The sequence below is a fragment of the Schistocerca serialis genome, chromosome 2, assembly GCF_023864345.2.
Source record: "Schistocerca serialis cubense isolate TAMUIC-IGC-003099 chromosome 2, iqSchSeri2.2, whole genome shotgun sequence".
NCBI lineage: Eukaryota > Metazoa > Arthropoda > Insecta > Orthoptera > Acrididae > Schistocerca > Schistocerca serialis.
Window position 1 is genome coordinate 734,227,320 of NC_064639.1, and position 20,135 is coordinate 734,247,454.

The following is a 20,135-nucleotide window of genomic DNA, read 5'->3' on the forward strand; positions in this document are numbered from 1 at the left end:
AAAATGCCCAATGGGCGTGTGCTATGTATGCTGCTCGGTATCCTGGACGACATCATCCAATTGTCCAGACCGTTCGCCGTATAGTTGCGTTATTTAAGGCAACAGGAAGTGTTCAGCCACACGTGAAACGTCAACCACGACCTACAACAAATGATGATGCCCAAGTAGGTGTTCTAGCTGCTGTCGCGGCTAATCCGCACATCAGTAGCCAACAAATTGCGTGATAATCGGGAATCTCAAAAACGTCGGAGTTGAGAATGCTACATCAACATCGATTGCACCCGTACCATATTTCTAAGCACCAGGAATTGCATGGCGACGACGTGGAACGTCGCGTACAGTTCTGCCACTGGGCACAAGAGAAATTACGGGACGATGACAGATTTTTTGCAGGCGTCCTATTTAGCGACGAAGCGTCATTCACCAACAGCGGTAACGTAACCTGGCATAATATGCACTATCAGGCAACGGAAAATCCACGATGGCTGCGACAAGTGGAACATCAGCGACCTTGGCGGGTTAATGTATGGCGCGGCATTGTGGGAGGAAGGATAATTGGCCTCCATTTTATCGATGGCAATCTAAATGGTGCAATGTATGCTGATTTCCTACGTAATGTTCTGCCGACGTCACTACAAGATGTTTCACTGTATGACAGAATGGCGATGTACTTCCAACATGATGGATGTCCGGCACATAGCTCACGTGCGGTTGAAGCGGTATTGAATAGCATATTTCATGACAGGTGGATTGGTCGTCGAAGCACGTTTACCGGATCTGACGTCCCGGGATTTTGTTTCTGTGGGGAAAGTTGAAGGATGTTTGCTATCCTGATCCACCGACAACGCCTGACAACATGCGTCAGCGCATTGTCAATGCATGTGCGAACATTATGGAAGGAAAACTACTCGCTGTTGAGAGGAATGTCGTTACACGTATTGCCAAATGCATTGAGGTTAACGGACATAATTTTGAGCACTTATTGCCTTAATGTGGTATTTACAGGTAATCACTCTGTAACAGCATGCGTTCTCAGAAATGATAAGTTCACAAAGTACATGTATCACATTGGGACAACCGAAATAAAATGTTCAAACGTACCTACGTTCTGTATTTTAAAACCCTACTTGTTACCAGCTGTTCGTCTAAAATTGTGAACCATATGTTTGTGACTATTACAGCGCCATCTGTCACAAAGTGAAAAAAGTGGTCCAACCAAACATTCATATTTCTTTACGTACTACACGAATATGTAATAAAAAATGGGGGTTACTATTTTTAAAAACGCAGTTGATATCTGTTTGACCTATGGCAGCGCCATATAGCGGGCCAACAATAGCGCCATCTGGTTTCCCCCTTCAAGCTAGACAAGTTTCGTTCTTTGTAGTATCTTCGTTTGGCGCTTATTTTGTGAGATATTCGGCCCGGTCACGATCAATGGACCACCCTGTATGTTGTGTCTGCTCTTCCGGACATGTTCGAAAGAGCGTACACCACATAGAAAATTGAATTACTTGTGCCCGTCATAGAAGGGAACTTCTCGCAGAAGGAAACAGCTGTATGATCATTCAAATGTTCTTAGCTCAAACATAAACTTTCAATAAGTGTATCGTAATGTTTACTCGTGCTGTGTCAACTCTCCGCAGCACTGAAGTTTTTGAGGATTTCTTTTTTTCTTAATTTATGGAAACCAGAGTGTTGGCCGGGTAAGGAGCGCCCTCGCCTCGCCGGTTTACGGCCCGGCTTCTTATGAGCGGCAGATTAGGCCGGCTGCAGCTGGCGGTTTTATTTCCAGTAATCCAGCGTGGCGCCTTCTCCCAGAAGAGCTGCGAGCCGTGAGAATCGGGCCGGAATACCCCGTTGCCTGCCCCGGGCGCGAGAGGCTTCGGCAGATTACTCGGGTTATTTAAAATGTAAATTGGTGTTGCTCGATTTTCCGCTGAGGGTCTCGCCGGGATGAGCCTAGCGGCGCGGATTAACGTCGCAGGACCGGCGCGGCCCGGAGCGGCGTGGGCCTACTGTGCCGTTGCCGCGGCGGGTAGCGCGGTCGCTGTGATGGCCGGCTGAACGAGCAGTCGCTAACGAGTACTTGTCGCTGCGGTCTCTGCCCTCCCACCCCCGCACCACTTGCGGATTAACGGCTCTCCAGGAGGTCGCTCGGTCTCAGCGGTCTCAAGCTCTGCACTCTGCGCGATGTTCCGCGATAGCGACAGACATTGCGGTTCAAACTCTCGTCGGGTACTGCGCAGTTTTCGTCAGCGTACCCTGCCACTTGCGGCGATTACACAGGCCCTGTAATTTCAGAGGTAGCAGCCCGTTCCCCCAGTGTGAAATTTCGCGTCTCACCTCTCGTATCAGCGTAAGGTCTACATGTGCCGTTTCTATGTTTATTCTTTTAATACATGTAGCATAAAATTTGTGGAACATGCTGGATTCCAACTTCACGCGCAGTGTCGTTTAAGGGGGTGGCGGGGGGGGGGGGGGGGGGGAGGGGGGGAGTAGAACGTCAAACGGGCCGACTTGGAGCAGGAGAGGCACCACAGGACATTTTATTTTCTGCTGTGTATACTTTTACTAATAAATTCATAAAACTTTGTCAGCATGACCAGGAAGGATTCAAGATTCACACTCATAGCAGTGGACGTGCAAAAACATAACAAAATAATTTTTTTTGGATATGAAATCTCATCATTTTTTCACTTACTGTTGGCTGCATTTGTTGCTATAGGTACATTTTTCTTCACAAGTAAGAGAGATTCATAGATGAATTTTGCGCAGCATACAAACCATACTTACAGGTGTATGAAACTCTAGAATTTTCCAAATCTATTAAAAACTGTGGTAAAAATTGAGATAATTAAATACAAAATTTGATTTTTTTCTAAACATAAAGAAGTTTAAAACGTAACAGCTCATTCATTTTTTCATAAATTAGATTCTAGAGATTCAGAGACCTGTAAGTATGGTTTTTATGCTGTGCAAAATTCATCGAACAGTCTCTCTTACTTATGAAGAAAAGTACCTACAGCAACAAATGCAGCCAATAGTAAATGAAAAAATGATGTTATGTTTTTGAACTTCTGCTGCTACGAGTGTGAATCCTGAATCCTTCCTGGTCATGCTGACAAACTTTTATGATTTTACTTGTAAAAGTATAGACAGTGGAAATAAAAATGTCCTGTGGTGCCTCTCCTGTTCAAAGTCGGCCCGTTTGACGTCCTACCCTCCTTAAATTGATTACTCTGTATTCGCAGACTGTATTAGAATCTAACCTGTAGTAAACTGGATGAATGGGAGTTACGTACCCATTCCATCTTCCCCTTACTAGTAGTTGTGTTTCTTCCTTTATGACTTGAGTTCCGATGTAGGTCCTTAATAATTTCAGTCACATACGAGCTATCTGACAGAGCTAGACATAGTTATAATTTTTGTTTTTCTGATATTTTTAAAATTTTGGTTGACATCAGAGTAGGAACTCATAAATGTCACCGTCTGTAGTCGGTCCTCTTGTTGATCAGGAGAAAGCAAAGATCTTTCATTGGTGCAATGAAAAATATATTTGTATGAATCTAAGTTCAAATTGTTCCCTACATATGAAGAACGCTAAATGAAGGATGAAACTCAGACCGTGTTCTTCCAGATGTAAAGTATAATGAAGGTTCTTTAACGGTTCGAATGTTCATATAGTTGTTTTAAGGGGGTTCTGTTGTCACATCAAAGGAGAGTACCTGCAGAATCGTTTTTGATTATCAGATTTATTCACTGGCGTTTTAGTTGCATCACCTGGAATGTCAATACTCGCACTCACACTAACACGGTTTAAATGTCTAAGGCTAGTACGATGAGCGTGAGGATCAAATAACATCTCCTCCTTGCCTACCACAATTTTTTTACTGAAAAACAGTGCAGGAAATTAATCGATTTATTTGAGAATATTGGTAAAAAATCTCATTGACGAACGGTTAGAAGAATTTTAGTGTGTCACTTACCGTAATCAGTTTCACCTCTAGCAATCGTTTGTTAAAGTTAAAAATGCCAAGCTGCTCTGTGGCACGGAATTCAGGTTAACCTGTAGACTTCTCTGTAAGAGACAGGGTGAGTTAGTGCATCAAGGCATGGGAACAGCTTTACTTTTACTTAATGCCTAATTAACCCTGGCCCTGTTGTAATGGATGCTGAAGTTGCAGCTGCTAAGATTGTAAGAGATTCGTATGGCCCATGAGAAAGAGTAAAAAATATTCTCGGAAAATTTAAGTAGGAATGAAACTTCCTGGCACATTAGAACTGTGTACCGGACTGGTACTTGAACTCGTGCCATTTGCCTTTTGCTGGCAAGTGCTCTACCCACGAAACTATCCACACTTGCGTCACGGCCCACCCCACAGATTTACCTTCGACAGTACATCTCCCCTACCTTCCTAACTCCACAAAAGTTCTCCTGCATTGCTTAAGGGATTACCACTCCTGTAAGAAAGGATGTTGTGTGGAAACAGCTTAGCAACAGCCTGGCTAAATGCAAAGGCAGAGGTCGCAGGTTCGAGTCCCATTTAAGCACCCAGGTTTAATTCTCCAGAAAGTTTTAATCAGCGAACACTCGGCTGCAGAGCGAAAATTCATTGCGCAAATTGAACGGGAACGCTTGTAAGGAAAATGACGTAGCTCTCTGGAAATACTATTGTTCAAGAATATACAAGGTGATCTAGTTGTCCCTACTGTCGTTCTACGCAACTCTGGTCTTCCTAAACAACACTCGAGATTTTTATATTCTCTCGCTCGCTACGCGCAAACTATTAGTCCTATAGAAAAATGAACTTTTTGTAGGGAAAAAAATTAAATGAGTGTGTGGAATTGTTGGCCGGGAGGCCCCTTCCGGGGAAGTTCGGCCGCCAAGTGCAAGTCTTATTTCAGTTGACTCCACATTTGGCGACTTGCGCGCCGGTGATGAGGATGAAATGATGATGAGAACAAAACAGCACCCAGTCCACGAGTGGAGAAAATCTCCAACCCGACCGGGAATCGAACCGGGGCCCGCTGCACGGGACGCAAGCACGTTACCACCCAACTATACAGACGAACTTTTGTAGGAAATTTAGTGTAGTTACATTTTGTACTGGGATACGCTTTCGCTACAGGCTACGGTTTTCGAGTAATTCAAGAGAAATGTATAAAAGTGACCTTCAAACGCACACCCACCCCAGACTCATACCTTCACCACTCAGGAGTTGTGGTATGTTTCTGGTGGCACTCCTCCTACCACTATACAAAAATTTCCCACAGCACAAATTATTACCGGTATTCGATCTTTCTTTGGACTGTGTTGATTGGGCTATTGTGTCACCAGCATAGTCGGATATTTCGTAACCATTATTAATTTAAACGTACCTCTGAGGGTAATTAACGAAAAATGACTTTTATAAACCGTACGCTAAAACTAATTACGTTGACAGTACGATCCAAACCTAAATCCTACAACCACAGTAGTTTCGTAGTCAGAAGGCCTGAGGAATGCAACAATGTAATTATTTGTTTATATCGTTAAAATTCACAAAATCTTTAGCTACAATTTACACAAACGTCAAGTTTAGAATTTAAGTGCTCGACTAAGCCGGTGGCGTAAATGAAGACCAGAAAAGGTCTAAGGTGGGAAATAGTTCGTGCAGTCGCAAATATTTGTACAGTGGTAAGAAACAAACCATGAACAACATATTAGAAATCATGACCAGAGAGGGCTGAGTGTGGAAGTGGGGGCACATCTGTATGTCACTTTTGTAAGTTTTCCGTGTGTAACTGGAAAACTACGACCTATAGCGAAAACGTATCCATTTATAGAGTTAAACTACATTAAATTTCCATAAATGTCCTGTTCATTTTTTCTGTATGATAAAGATTTTGGGCGTAGCGAGTAAGAGAATATGAAAATCTCGCGTGTGGTTTATGAAGGCCAAAAATGACATTGCGAGTTGCATAAAGCGACAGCGGCAGGGGCAGCTGCATCACCCTGTGTGTTCTAAGAAGCCTGTGCGACTATAATGATGCTCACGACGTGTATTTCGCGTAGGAATAAACAGAAAAAGACAAGAAGGATTAAGGAACACACAGGGGTATACAGACAGTCACATTTCCTCGTTCAACACGCGAATGGATAGGAAGGATTATTGATAATTGATCATACACTACTGGCCATTAAAATTGCTACACCAAGAAGAAATGCAGATGATAAACAGGTATTCATTGGACAAAAAATTATACTAGAACTGACATCTGATTACATTTTCACGCAGTTTGGGTGCATAGATCCTGAGAAATCAATACCCAGAACCACCACCTCTGGCCGTAAAAACGGCCTTGATTCGCCTGGGCATTGACTCAAACAGAGCTTGGATGGCGTGTACAGGTACAGCTGCCCGTGCAGCTTCAACACGATACCACAGTTCATCAGGAGTAGTGATTGGCGTATTGTGACGAGCAAGTTGGTCGGCCACCATTGACCAGACGTTTTCAATTGGTGAGAGATCTGGAGAATGTGCTGGCCAGGGCAGCAGTCGAACATTTTCTGTATCCAGAAAGGCCCGTACAGGACCTGCAACATGCGGTCGTGCATTATCCTGCTGAAATGTAGTATTTCGCAGGGATCGAATTAAGCGTAGAGCCACGGGTCGTAACACATCTGAAATGTAACGTCCACTGTTCAAAGCGCCGTCAATGCGAACAGGAGGTGACCGAGACGTGTAACCAATGGCACCCTATACCATCACGCGGCATGATACGCCAGTATGGTGATTACGAATACACGCTTCCAATGTGCGTTCTGCGCGATGTCGCCAAACACGGATGCGACCACCATGATGCTGTAAACAGAACATGGATTCATCCGAAGAAATGACATTTTGGCATTCGTGCACCCAGGTTCGTCGTTGAGCACACCATCACAGGCGCTCTCATCTGTGACACAGCGTCATGGGTAACCACAGCCATGGTCTCCGAGCTGATAGTACATGCTGCTCCAAACGTCGTCGAACTGTTCGTGCAGATAGTTGTTGTCTTGCAAACGTCCCCATCTGTTGACTCAGGGATCGAGACGTGGCTGTACGATCCGTTACAGCCATGCGGATAAGATGCCTGTCATCCCGACTGCTAGTGATACGAGGCCGCTGGGATCCAGCACGGTGTTCCGTATTACCTTCCTGAACCCACCGATTCCATAGTCTGCTAACAGTCACTGGATCTCGACCAAAGCGAGCAGCAATGTCGCGATACGATAAACCGCAATCGCGATAGGCTACAATCCGACCTTTATCAAAGTCGGAAACGTGACGGTACGCATTTCTCCTCCTTACACGAGGCATGACAACAACGTTTCACCAGGCAACGCTGGTCAACTGCTCTTTGTGTATGAAAAATCGGTTGGAAACTGTCCTCATGTCAGCACGTCGTAGGTGTCGCCACCGGCGCCAACCTTATGTGAATCCTCTGCACAGCTAATCATTTGCATATCACAGCATCTTCTTCTTGTCGGTTAAACTTCACGTCTGCAGTACGTCATCTTTGTGGTGTAGAAATTTTAATGGCCAATAGTGTATTAGTACCATGTACTCTCTGCTATGTACTGCACAGTGTTTTACGAGCTATTTATGTAGCTCATCTACCCGTAGAGGCATAGTTGTTTGAAGTAATCACTGAGCCATGGGCTACTAACAATCTCAGAGGGATATCGACGGATGATGTTAGAATAATGCGTACGAATAATTGAATAGGAAGCCTGAAATAACCAACCTAGATGGTAGTAGTTAGAGACAAATTTGACTGTATGAAGAGTAAGCTATGAAGGTTGAACGCGATGTGCGGAGAGCAAGGTGGAGACAGCTGCAGTGCGCTCCCAGGTGCTTCGCTTGTATCGTTCCTCGAGCTGTGCTTCAGGCAGCAGAACCGTCGGAAACGCGACGACGCGCAGGTCCGTCCCCGCAGACTGCCAGCGGCGTTGAAATCAGCGTCCGCCTGCCGGACAACTTGAATGGAAAAAGTTGTACCAAGTTTGACACAACGGAAAACTGCCTCTCTCTACCCGCTCGCACCACAACTTCCTTTTTTTTCCACTGGCGGAGTGTGAATTCGCACAGAATATAAACGCGACCGATGGCTGCTTCTTCACCAGCCACCAGCTGCTAGAAACGAGCTCAGTGTTGAAACAGGTTGGTTGCAGAGATCAAGTGTATGTAATTCCCTAATGATGAATGTACTGTCCAGGTATGTCCAGGTATGTCTGACGCTGCGACAAATCTTTCATCTTATGCTGTCATTATCCGACGACGGTACAGACACATACGCAAGCGAGTTAACAACTTCCCATTAATGAAGGGGGAATGAAGGTTTGAGTTGAATGTTCAGTCAGCGTCAAAATAAATACTGAGGAAGCACCAGTTCGGTTGGTCAATGATGAAAGAAGAAATTGGTCTGGCTGTGTAAAGGAATTCCTAATTATTTGCCTTAAATGGCTTAGGAAAAGCACCAAGGACCTAAAGCAGGTCAATCCACCGAAATTGGAACCGCTATCATGTCGAAAAAAATACATACTTCTGCACGATGAGGTGATACAGTGGTAACGTCATAGGGCTAATATTCCGGAAGAGAAGGATTCAGTTCCCGATAGGTTACCCTTATGTAGCTTTACCATAGTTGTTCTAGTCACTTGACGTGAATTTGGTTAGTGTTCTACCTCTAATGATGTCGCCTGACACGTGACGCTAAATTCTAATCTTTCTTGCTTTTATTAGTTCACCTTCTGTTCCTTGTTCGTGTTTTGTCAACTGTAAATCTCTCTCTCTCTCTCTCTCTCTCTCTCTCTCTCTCTCTCTCTCTCTCTCTCTCTCTCTCTCTCTGTGTGTGTGTGTGTGTGTGTGTGTGTGTGTGTGTGTGTGTGTGTGTGTGTGTGTGTATGAGAGAGAGAGAGAGAGAGAGAGAGAGAGAGAGAGAGAGCGCGTGAAATAGGCTAACGAAAACCATTTAAATTATTAACGTGTTTTGTTTTGAAAATGCAGGTCACACAATACCATGTTTATAGCTCGTCGTTAACAGATCATCATAATAAGCTAACCAGTTGTCTCTTATAATTGGAATCCGATAGTACCCCCGTTGACAGTTAATCAAGGGAGAAGCCATCAGGTGCACTAATTTCACCTCTGTCAATATCTTTCCAGATCATTCGTTTCTATAGGTTTGGAGGAAGCTGCTGCTTCGAAGCAGTTTACTGAATTAATAAATATCCTTTACAACTGCTAACATGTTCTTTATTTTAGTCCAAGACCGGTGTCGGCTTTTATATGACAGCCATCTTCTAGTGGATCTGAAAACGGTGCTCTGGTGAATCAGTGTCATATGGTCGTTTGTTGTCGCATCACCATAGCATAATTTTCAGATTAACTAGGAAATGGCCTCAACATAAAAACCAACATCGGTAGGGAACTAAAATTAACTAACTGGAGCGGTTATCGATTAATTCTTTCCTAGACATCTAAAACCTTGAGCGCTGAGAAAAGCATGCACTCGTGACACCAGTTGTCCTTATTTCGAGCCTTTTTTGTATAAAACGCTTGTTGATGTGGTAAGGTTTACTTTTTTATCATTTTTTGTTCTAAACTTTTTGAGAGCCATGTCTCTTCTCTCATATTAGCTCTGTATTCTCATGAATATATAAACAAAAAAACTTGGATCAGCTGTTTGAGTGTTAGCATACAGTGGAGCTGTTTTTAGACACTCGTAGTAGTAATGCACTTACTGGAAATTAATTTCAGGGCAGTTTTCACGATATGAATACACTCGTTAGAATAACGCTCGATTCCCGATACTCTTTTCATTCTTTTTCTTTCTTTCTTAGACGGGAAAACTTGCATAAATTTTAAATTGTAAATTATAATATAAAACAGCGGCACTTTACATATACTTCTTTCAAATTAAGTGCGAAGCACATTATAAAAAATAAATAATAATAAAATTGCTCCTGCTATGCACCAGCGAACTGTAATAATTATCACCAGTTAAGTAATAGGGAAGTTTCGGTCTTACCTCAGAAAATAAATACTTTGATACTTAACGTTTTAAATTTTCAAAGGCACCGACCAGAATATTCATCCATGTAAACGAAGTTCACGAAAGGCTTTAAGCCATAAATAACGATGCGGTCTCTTATGCCTACGTAATGTGTACCAGCAAGTTAAGTTCTTCTAGAGCTAAACTCACAGTAGTTTTCAAATCGTAACTTCAAAGCATGTTGCCGCTAATTTTCTACATCGTATTCAAGTATATTTTTATTCTATTTCGCTGTGACTAATTTTATTCAGGAAAAGTTAGCAACTACTTGTACTTATTGCAGTTTTTATTCCACCACCCGCCGTTGTTAAATCACTGCAGAAGAATGACGCAGACGATCAGCAACTCAAAAGAAACCCATCATCTCTACAGTTAGCTATTGTAGCTCATCTATTATATAAACGCAAGTAGGTAAATAAAAACGGAAAATAATTTGCAATTGAAACAAAAAAGTTAATCATTGCAAATCACCTAACGAAAAAGGATTAAACTATTAATGTAAAATAAAGAACAACCGTCTGCAGTCGCAATAATGATTTTATTTCAGTGCACGATGCATTTCGAGCAGTGGTGACTCATCTTCAGGTGCTCTGTGTACATCTGTTTTTTCCCAGGTTTAGGTTAATTCTGATTCTGTTACGATTACAATAGTATATTAGGAAGTGGTTAATTGTGAATATAAGTTCACAAAACTAACACAAACCGAAAAATAACTTACTGTTTCCAGTTTTGAAGCACAGTATGAGTAAACATGTTTATGGGCATATGTACACTTTTTATTACACAGAACATTTTGTAAAAAAGTCAAAACAAGTAAAAGATTTGAGCTGATTGTTTTGACTTGTGTTTACAAAATGTGCTGTAGAATGAAAGGTATATATACACTGACGACCCAAAACATTATAACCTCCTATTTAATGACTTTTTGGTCCTTCTTTGTAACGCAATACGTCACCGTTTATGCGTATCATGGATTCGACAGATCGGTGGTAGGTTTGTGGAGCTATGTCACACCAGATGTCCATGCACAAGCCATGTAATTTCCTTAAACAGTGGGCCGCTGATCTGTGTACTCTGTGATGACGCCTGGCAGCGACCCAAACGGGTTCCACTGCATTCACATCGAGCAAATTTCGTAGCCAAGCCACCAAAAGGGCGTACACCATAGCGCTCTTCAAACCACTGTAGCACGGTTCTGTCGTCCTTGGCGCTGTGCACTTTACCACGGCTAGCGTGAATGACCGCGTTTGGGGAGACGACCATCGACCTGATGTAGGAAAAACGTGATTCCTCCTACGAGATGACACGTCTCCATTGATCCACGGTCAAATCTCGACGATCCCGTTGTAATTGCAATCGTAATTGACGATTTCGTTGGGTCAACATATGAACACATATGGGTCGGCTACTGCGAAACCCTATGTTCGACAATATACTATGAACGGTGTGCTCCGAAACTCTAATGCATATGCATTGTGCATTGTGCGTTGTGCATTGTGCACTTTCGGCAGAGGGGCCACAGATCGCCAGCTATCCTGCACAGACACAGACGGCAAGCCTCCAAATCTCACATTCTGTGAAGAGTCGTGGACATCCTATCACTCATTGTCCAGTGGTAGTTTCTCTGCCGTTCTACCACTTTCCATAGAAGCTCACAACAGTAGCACGTGAGCATTCTACCAGCTATGCCGTTTTCGAGATATTTGTTCACAGGCTCTGTGCATAGTTTGTGTGTCTATTTTACGCGTACAGACACTTTGGCTGCTGAAAGTATAAGTAGCACACAGACGAAAATTCCTAACTCGTCGTTTCCTTTTTCTTTTTTTCCCAACGGATTAGTAAATACTTGACGTTAAATTTTCTTGTTAATATGAATGAGTGGAAACTGAATGTTTCCGTAAGAGGTAGACGTGAGCAGACGTTGCAACAAGAAGAGATGGCGGAGACTTCCTGATTCGTGTTCACAATATGTAGCGGGAATGGCTAAAACGTACAAGACTGCTCCACTCGTTCAGCGGCTTTCCCCATTAACTCTGATAACCAAGCCCAGCGGAAACACAGCGTTTCTAAATTTATGACCCCCCTTCCGCGTGTTTCAGTGTTAAAACATACCATACTTTTGCAACCAACGTGTGGAGTTTAGATGAAGCACTTCCATGAAAAATTTATAATGTCATCATTTCATATATGAACTAGCTAATTTTATGTTCTTACAAATTAAAGTAGAAATGTTAAGGTTTAACGTCCCATCGAAGACAAGGTTACCAGAGAAAATCCCTGTAAAAAGAACCATCACGAAATTCCCTTATGAGATTTTGGGAAGTCACGAAAAACGTTAATCTGGACGGCCGAAGGGGGATTTGAACCACCGTCGCCCCTATTACACTATATCATCAAAAGTATCCGGACACCCCCAAAAACAAAAGTTTTTCATATTGGGTGCATTGTGCTGCCACCTAGTGCCAGGTACTCAGCGACCTCACTAGTCATTAGACATCGTGAGAGAGCGGACTCACGGACTTCAAACGTGGTCAGGTGGTGGGTGTCACTTGTCTCATACGTCTGTACGCGAGATTTCCACACTCCTAAACATCACTAGGTCCACTGTTTCCGATGTGATAGTGGAGTGGAAACGTGAAGGGACACGTACGCACAGAAGGGTACAGGCCGACCTCATTTGTTGACTGACAGAGACCGCCAAGAGTTGAAGAGGGTCATAATGTGTAATAGGCAGACATCTATCCAGACCATCACATAGGAATTCCAAACTGCATCAGGATCCACTGCAAGTACTATGATAGTTAGACGGGAGGTGAGAAAACTTGGATTTCATTGTCGAGTGGCTGCTCATAAGCCATACATCATGCTGGCAAATGCCAAACGACGCTTCGGTTGGTGTAAGGAGCGTAAACACTAGACGACTGAACAGTGGAAAAACGTTGTGTGGAGTGACGAATCACGGTATACAATGTGGCGATCCGATGGCAGGGTGTGGGTATGGCGAATGCCCGGTGAACGTCATCTGCCAGCGTGTGTAGTGCGAAAAGTAAAATTCGGAGGCGGTGGTGTTATGGTGTGGTTGTGTTTTTCATGGAGGGGGCTTGCGTGGCACTATGATAGCACAGGCCTGCATTGATTTTTAAGCATCTTCTTGCTTCCCACTGTAGAAGAGAAATTCGGGGATGGCGACTGCATCTTTCAACACGATCGAACACCTGTTCATAATGCACGGCCTGTGGCGGAGTGGTTACACGACAATAACATCCTTGTAACGGACTGGCCTGCACGGAGTCGTGACATCAATCCTATAGAACACCTTTGGGATGTTCTGGAACGCCGATTTCGTGCCAGGCCTCACCGACCGACATCGATACCTCTCCTCAGTGCAGCACTCCGTGAAGAATGGGCCGCCAGTCCCCAAGAAACTTTCCAGCACCCAATTGAACGTATGCCTGCGAGACTGGAAGCCGTCATCAAGGCTAAGGGTGGGCCAACACCATACTGAGTTCCGGCATTACCGATGGAGGACGCCACGAACTTGTAACTCATTTTCAGCCCAGTAACCGGATACTTTTCATCAGATGGTGTATGTATCCGGTGTGAAATCACTAAGCCTACTCGGTCGGTATTCCTCCAAGTTGTTTGTGAGAGAAGTGACTGCTCAGTACATATTGGTTTGTGTGAAAAATGGTAGATGAATTCGAAGCAGAACGGGATAGCGGGGCATGAAAGCATTATGCTGTTTTCCTACCTGGAGAGCGGTACAACAAATTGTAGTGACATGTAACTCTGTTTCGGAATGGGAGGAACTGTGCGACAGCAATTTTGACTTGGGGTCCTACTTGTGAGTGAACGGTTGTCCTTCATGTTTCTACTTGTGTTTTTGTAATGTTTGGTGAATTTCAACGCAAGGTAAGCCGTTGATGTTAACAACCTTAAAAGACATGTAATCACAAAGTGCATTCCATACGCTGTATGTTAGTTATAAAATATGTTTAAATGCTTCAATTATTACGAACCACGAAAGATGTTAACCTGAAATGTATTCGTGGGGCGGAACGGGAAGTGATAAATGGTATAGTGTCCTGCTTCTCCCAGCCATTTATCGATGCAAGTAGATTTCAAACTATATACTTTTTTCCCTTGCTTTCCCACACGGTCTGAACTTACATTAGAAATACTGATCTACAACAATTGGGTATTAAATCAATGGAATCATTGGAAAAGACAGTTTTATCCTCTGATATGGGAGTGTTAAAAGCGTCTTAGGTGTTTAACGTACCCAGATCAACGTTGGAAGGATCGTAAAATTGATAATTATCCCAACTGCACAGTTTACAAGTCAGATGACTAATTTAAAAATGAGTTCAGTGCAGAACAAGACGACGAGCTGGTAACATACCTGAAGTCAATGGAGAGCAGATTTCTTAGTCCAATAATGAAACGTCTCATTGCCAGATCATTAGCTAATCAACTAGTAGAAAGAAGTAGCGTATCACACTGTTCTGACAAAAATAAACTTGACTGGTTGGGCACGAGTGGGTTGTAGAATTTATTACAATTATTAATCTACTCGCGAGACAGAAAATACATCCCGTGCACGAGCGCTGGGATTCAGTAAAGTAACAGAAGCAGCTACTATAACAGTAACATGGTATTAAGCGTTAATAATAAGTGTTCATTTTTCTAATTATATTACATTTTCTCATTGTTGATTTTTCAACATTTTTTCTATCTTTTTCCTACATTGTACATCAGACAACTTCATCTCTTTGTTTTGAAACGATGTTCCTAATAATTTCAACTTTTATGCAACAAGTTCATAAAAAATGCGTTATCCCATCCTGCCCAGTGGGTGGGACAGAACGAAAAATGTGCAATCATTTCTTTAAAAAATGAAAAACATGCGTAACAAATTGTGATATTTGATTTTCAAGTAAGGCACATTAGGTTGTACTACAAGGTGATTTTTTTAACCTTTAATAAATCTTTTCTTGAGTTTCTTTTTCTTTCACAAAAACTGTTGAACATAAAGTATCCCGTTCTGACCCGAGTTCCACCCCATAACCTGTGATTCTTTCCAGCGTTCGTATCCCAAAAAGAGTTAGTCTGACGAAACGCTTTTTTTTTAATGTGTGTAGGAATAGTTCCTTACCAATTACATTTTTGATTCCTAAAAGACACTGAACATATATTTCTCTAAAAATAAGTACTTTCGCTTTGCAGTGTCTCAGCATAATTGGTTTAATAAACGTTTGCAGGATGCCATGCAGTATAAACGTAGTGGCAGAAATAACATCTGCGAATTTACTGGCAGACATTGCAGCAGAGGAAAGGACCCAAGAACGCTTACCGGCTGTCAGATGATCCAATTAGGCCCCACATCGCGGCGGGCGCTGGGCAGCAGACGGAACACAGCGCTCTTGCCAGAAAATTAAATTCTGCGAAAGAGTGTCCACCTCGGCCCTGCCGCAAAGGCTTGGGGCGAGCACGCGTTCCGGCAGGACGGACGCTGTCCAGCGTCCGCTGCGTGCTTCACAGAACCGCCGGTGGACACACTCCACCTCGACACTGACGTCGTCTCCGAGCTACCTGGTTACCGCTGCTTCTGTGCTGCCTGCTTTACTGCCACATTTTCTAGTACACGCCTGACATTTTTCGTCAAAAAATAGTGTTCCACTGGTCTCTCTGAGGTCTCGGAGACGACATCTCATTTCGTTTCCATTCACGCGATCTACTCACAAATGTGTAACAATGCTGCAGAAAAGCAGCAAATGCGTTTTAAGATGCTAAAACCACGATATGTTGCATTTCAATGTATATTACACAAAATTAGTTTTATTCAAAAGTTCCCTGAGCATCCACAGCTTACAGCTCACTATACGCTCTACCTATGACTTCCAGCCACTACTACCAGAAATTCTACCACTAAATACACACATCAAAAATAGTTTTGCATCACCCGGTTCCCAGAACTTCACTCCCGACGTCCATGGCGAAGTCCATCTTTGCAACCACGACACCATGCAGCGCGGTACAGATGGACTCAACAACATTTCGAATGGACCGGTCAGATTTGCATCACGTTCTCTTCACCGATGGGTGTCGCATATGCCTTCAGCCAGACAATCGCCTTAGACACACTGTCCAGAGAGCGCAGCAAGGTGGAAGTTCCCTGCTGTTTTGGGGTGGCATTATGTGGGGCTGACGTACGCCGCTGGTGGTCATGGAAGACGTCATAACGGCTGTACGATACGTGGATGCCATCCTCCGACCAATAGTGCAACCATATCGACACCATATTGGCGAGGCATTCGTCTTCATGGACGCCAATTCGCGCCTTCATCGTGCACATCTTGTGAATCACTTCCTTCAGGATAACGACATCGCTCGACTAGAGTGGCCAGCATGTTCTTCAGACATTAATCCTATCGAACAAGCCTGGGATAGATTGAAAAGGGCTGCTTATGGATGACGTTACTCACCAACCACTCTGAGGTATCTACACCGAATCACAGTTGAGTAGTGGGGCCATCTGGACTGATGAACTTGTGGGTAGTATGCCACGACGAATACAGGCATGCATCAGTGCAAGAAGACGTCCTACTGGTTATTAGAGATACCGGTGTGTACATCAGTCTGGACCATCACCTCTGAAGGTCTCGCTGTATGGTGGTACAACATGCAATGTGTGTCTTTCATGAGCGATAAAAAGGGCGGAAATGATGTTTATGTTGATCTCCATTCCAATTTTCTGCGCAGGTTCCGGAACTCTCGAAGCCGAGGTGATGCGAAACTCTCTTTTGATATGTGTATATGGGAGAAATCAGTGGCAGTGAAAGTGTGATACAGACCTGGGCGCTTGCTGATCGTGAGAAGCAAGGGCTCCAGCTCCGAGTCAATTCTCACAACATAAGTTATTTAATTTAAACAACATACATGAACAATCGTGCTAAAACGTACAAAAGTGTTATCTGGGGCGCGGTTTATCGTTGTATAAGTAGTTGTCGATGTGACTGCCACAAAGAGAAGTGGGACCCATCGCTGGGCACCACAAATGCCATTTAGTGTCCTAGTTGACTGTGACTCTACACCTTGTAGGTCTCTGTTACCCGTAGCATCCTGCCAGCGGTAAACGACACGTAGAAACTCAGTTACCAGTAATCTGTTCCTGACGGTTCGTGCTGACACTCTTGTTGTAATTTCTTGCCGGATTTCTGCTGCTGTCATCCGTCTATTCGTCGGAGGTAATCGAACAATCCTACAATTATCTCGTGGTGCAGTCGTTCTGGAAGGATCTCTTGTTAGTGCAGGGTTGTCCTGAGTCCACGTCGTTACCAGTCGTTCAGCGTTACAGCTGACTATTTGAGTAATTTGTCGGTATGGTGCTCCAGTATCCCTCATCGCACTGATTCGGACTTTTCTGAGTTCGAAAGATGAGCTGTAAGAGAAGGCCTCTCTGGGCATTCTGTGTTCTGATCTCGGGTAAAACGCTTCAGTAATTCTAGACGCACCCAACAACATCGTGTACTCTATGCCATTCTTCATCTGCAGCAATGACGATTTTCTGCACTTAAAGTCACACAAAGAAGAAATTTCAGTCGACGTATCCAACACACATGGAGATTGTAACAAAAAGCATATGCTCGACATCAGCCACGGAGAAGTTTTAAAATGTATCATGAGACGGGGATCTCGCTGCAGGGATTTCTCGTCGACAAGGAACTTGCCAGTAGCGGACAACAGTAGAGCTTTCCCCATCAGTAGGTACAAAGCTTCGGATTTCCATCCTGGTCTACACTGTTTGTCCGAAGCATGGCGGCTTTTGCTACAGTACGAACGATGGCCATTTTTAAATACTTCATAATTTCGTAATACAAATGTTCAAATGTGTGAATTCCTAAGGGACCAAACTGCTGAGGTCATCGGTCCCTAGACTTACACACTACTTAAACAAACTTAAATTAACTTATGCTAAGGACAACACACCCATGCCCGAGGGAGGACTTGAACCTCCGGCGCCTCAAACCGCGCGGTCGCTCTGCGCGGAAATTTTACAATAATCCGATGTATCACAGTACGACAAATCAAAACATATCAGCATGCTTGCAGCACCAAGGAGCATTTATTAAGATTTTCTTATTATAAATATCAAAAAAACTGCAGAAACTAGTTGACCACACTTAACAAACATACATACAGTAGTCACTGCAAATTAGTAAATACTGAATGCTTCATGCAGTGTTTATAAACGATGCACAGGACTCGAGCTACCATCCTTGATAGTCATACACTGATACATATTTTAGGTACTGGATTATTGCGTTTTATATCTTTTTCTTGAGTAAATGTATCATATCATAGTATCCTCCACAGATACACAGCAAATGTGAGCAGTATGACAATTCTCAGGTCACGCCATAGGTGACCATGTTACGTTTATCTTAGTTAGTAACTGTTTCTAAGTGCTAACTAGAAGGTACGATGGCCAGCATTAAAATCTTTGTAACTTAAAAACGGTAGATGATTCGTAGGATTTAATACTGCCAATAGATTGAGTGTGAAAAGGCGCATCAGATGAGCAGCCCAAACTACTTTTTAATATCTTCTAATGTGTATGCTTTATTATTTGCTATAAGCGCGCATATGCTAGCTCGTGCTTAATTAATTAGGTCTATGCTTTTATACGTACAATATCGTGTTTGGTCTCTACAGAAGAGGGAGAAAAGGTTCTTTAATTAAAGCCATACATCTGATCTGTAACTTCAATATTATGCTAATGCTTGTCTATTCTACAGATTTTAATAAATCGTGGTATTTGGTGAGGGAGAGAATGTTTCTTGTTGGTGCAAGTCGTGAGGTTGTCGCATATTCTAATTCTTGCAGTGGCTCTTGAGAGCTAGGTGGGGATGTCTGGGAGAGGTAGACAGTTGAAACACTCGGTGTCGTTACAGAGAACACTTCGTGTCGAGGCGTGACATAGGAGGGATTTGACGTATGGGCCGCGAATACCTTCAAATTTGCTCATACTGACATTCCTAGGCAAGTGGGACTTTGTCTCAGGGAGTTAATATGAATTCTGACTGTGATCGAACTTCATAAGATGTGCTTTAAACAAATTCGACGTGAATTCTTGCTGTTATGGAATTATTTATGCCTAGTTAGAAGCATGGGAATGTGTTATTTTGGCAAACTAGTGATGATTTATTGATTTCTGGAGAGTCTACTGCCATTCTGATTTTGTAGATTTACACAATCTTAACTGCAATTGAATATTACCAATTTGCGTCTTTTAAATTGACTTATTGTAGGACCACCATTGCTAGGTGTTCTTTCAAGTGACTAAATGAATAAATTAGCATTGTACTCAACATCTATTTGTGGTGTCGTCAACATCAATTTCTTATCAGCAAGTAATAACCTTTTATTGCCATTAATGATTATTCATTTAATTTCAATGTGTGTCAGCTAAAATTTCGCTTAACTCGTCAGTGCTTTAGCTATTTGACCGAAGGAACACAATCTGTGACTGTTACTTCAACAACTTTAACTAAAGGTATGAAAGCAGACGGGCCACGGCTCGTCCCTATGACAACATCAAGGCACATTTTCGGAAAAGAGCCGTTCATAGCCCAGATACCAACTAACAACTAACCCCTTAATTTTGGTAGTTTCTCAACAGGGAATCTGAATAAAAAATCTACCCATATTCCTCAACAGGTGGTATGTCGCAAGATAGTCGAATATGATTCGTAGCTTTCGTTCAAGATGTTCATAGTACAACACTTTCCATTTCCGTCATTGTACGTTAGGGGGCAGATAATGTCCCGTTCATTTCCCAGTGTGTTTGCTGGAGTTCCTTTTTCTTCGAAAAACATAGAACAGTGTTGAATTTTCGTAAAATAATTCCATTTTAAGTTCATTTTTAAGGTAATACAGTATTACAGTGCTGGCCATAAAAATTGCTAAACCACGAAGATGTGGTACAGACGCTGTGATATACAAATGATTAGATGTGCAGAGCATTCACACAAAGTTTGCGCCGGTGGCGA

General features: G+C 43.0%; 1 protein-coding gene across 1 annotated transcript in view; it reads left to right on the forward strand.

Annotated features, from left to right (window-relative positions):
* The first annotated feature begins 7,837 nt into the window (after positions 1–7,837).
* Positions 7,838–20,135, forward strand: part of LOC126456373 (Down syndrome cell adhesion molecule-like protein Dscam2) — a 289,440-nt gene continuing 277,142 nt past the window's right edge. The window contains exons 1-2 of the mRNA XM_050092127.1: positions 7,838–7,951; positions 15,401–15,567. Of these exons, the coding sequence (XP_049948084.1) occupies positions 7,838–7,951; positions 15,401–15,567 (281 nt within the window). The remainder of the gene's footprint in view (positions 7,952–15,400; positions 15,568–20,135) is intronic.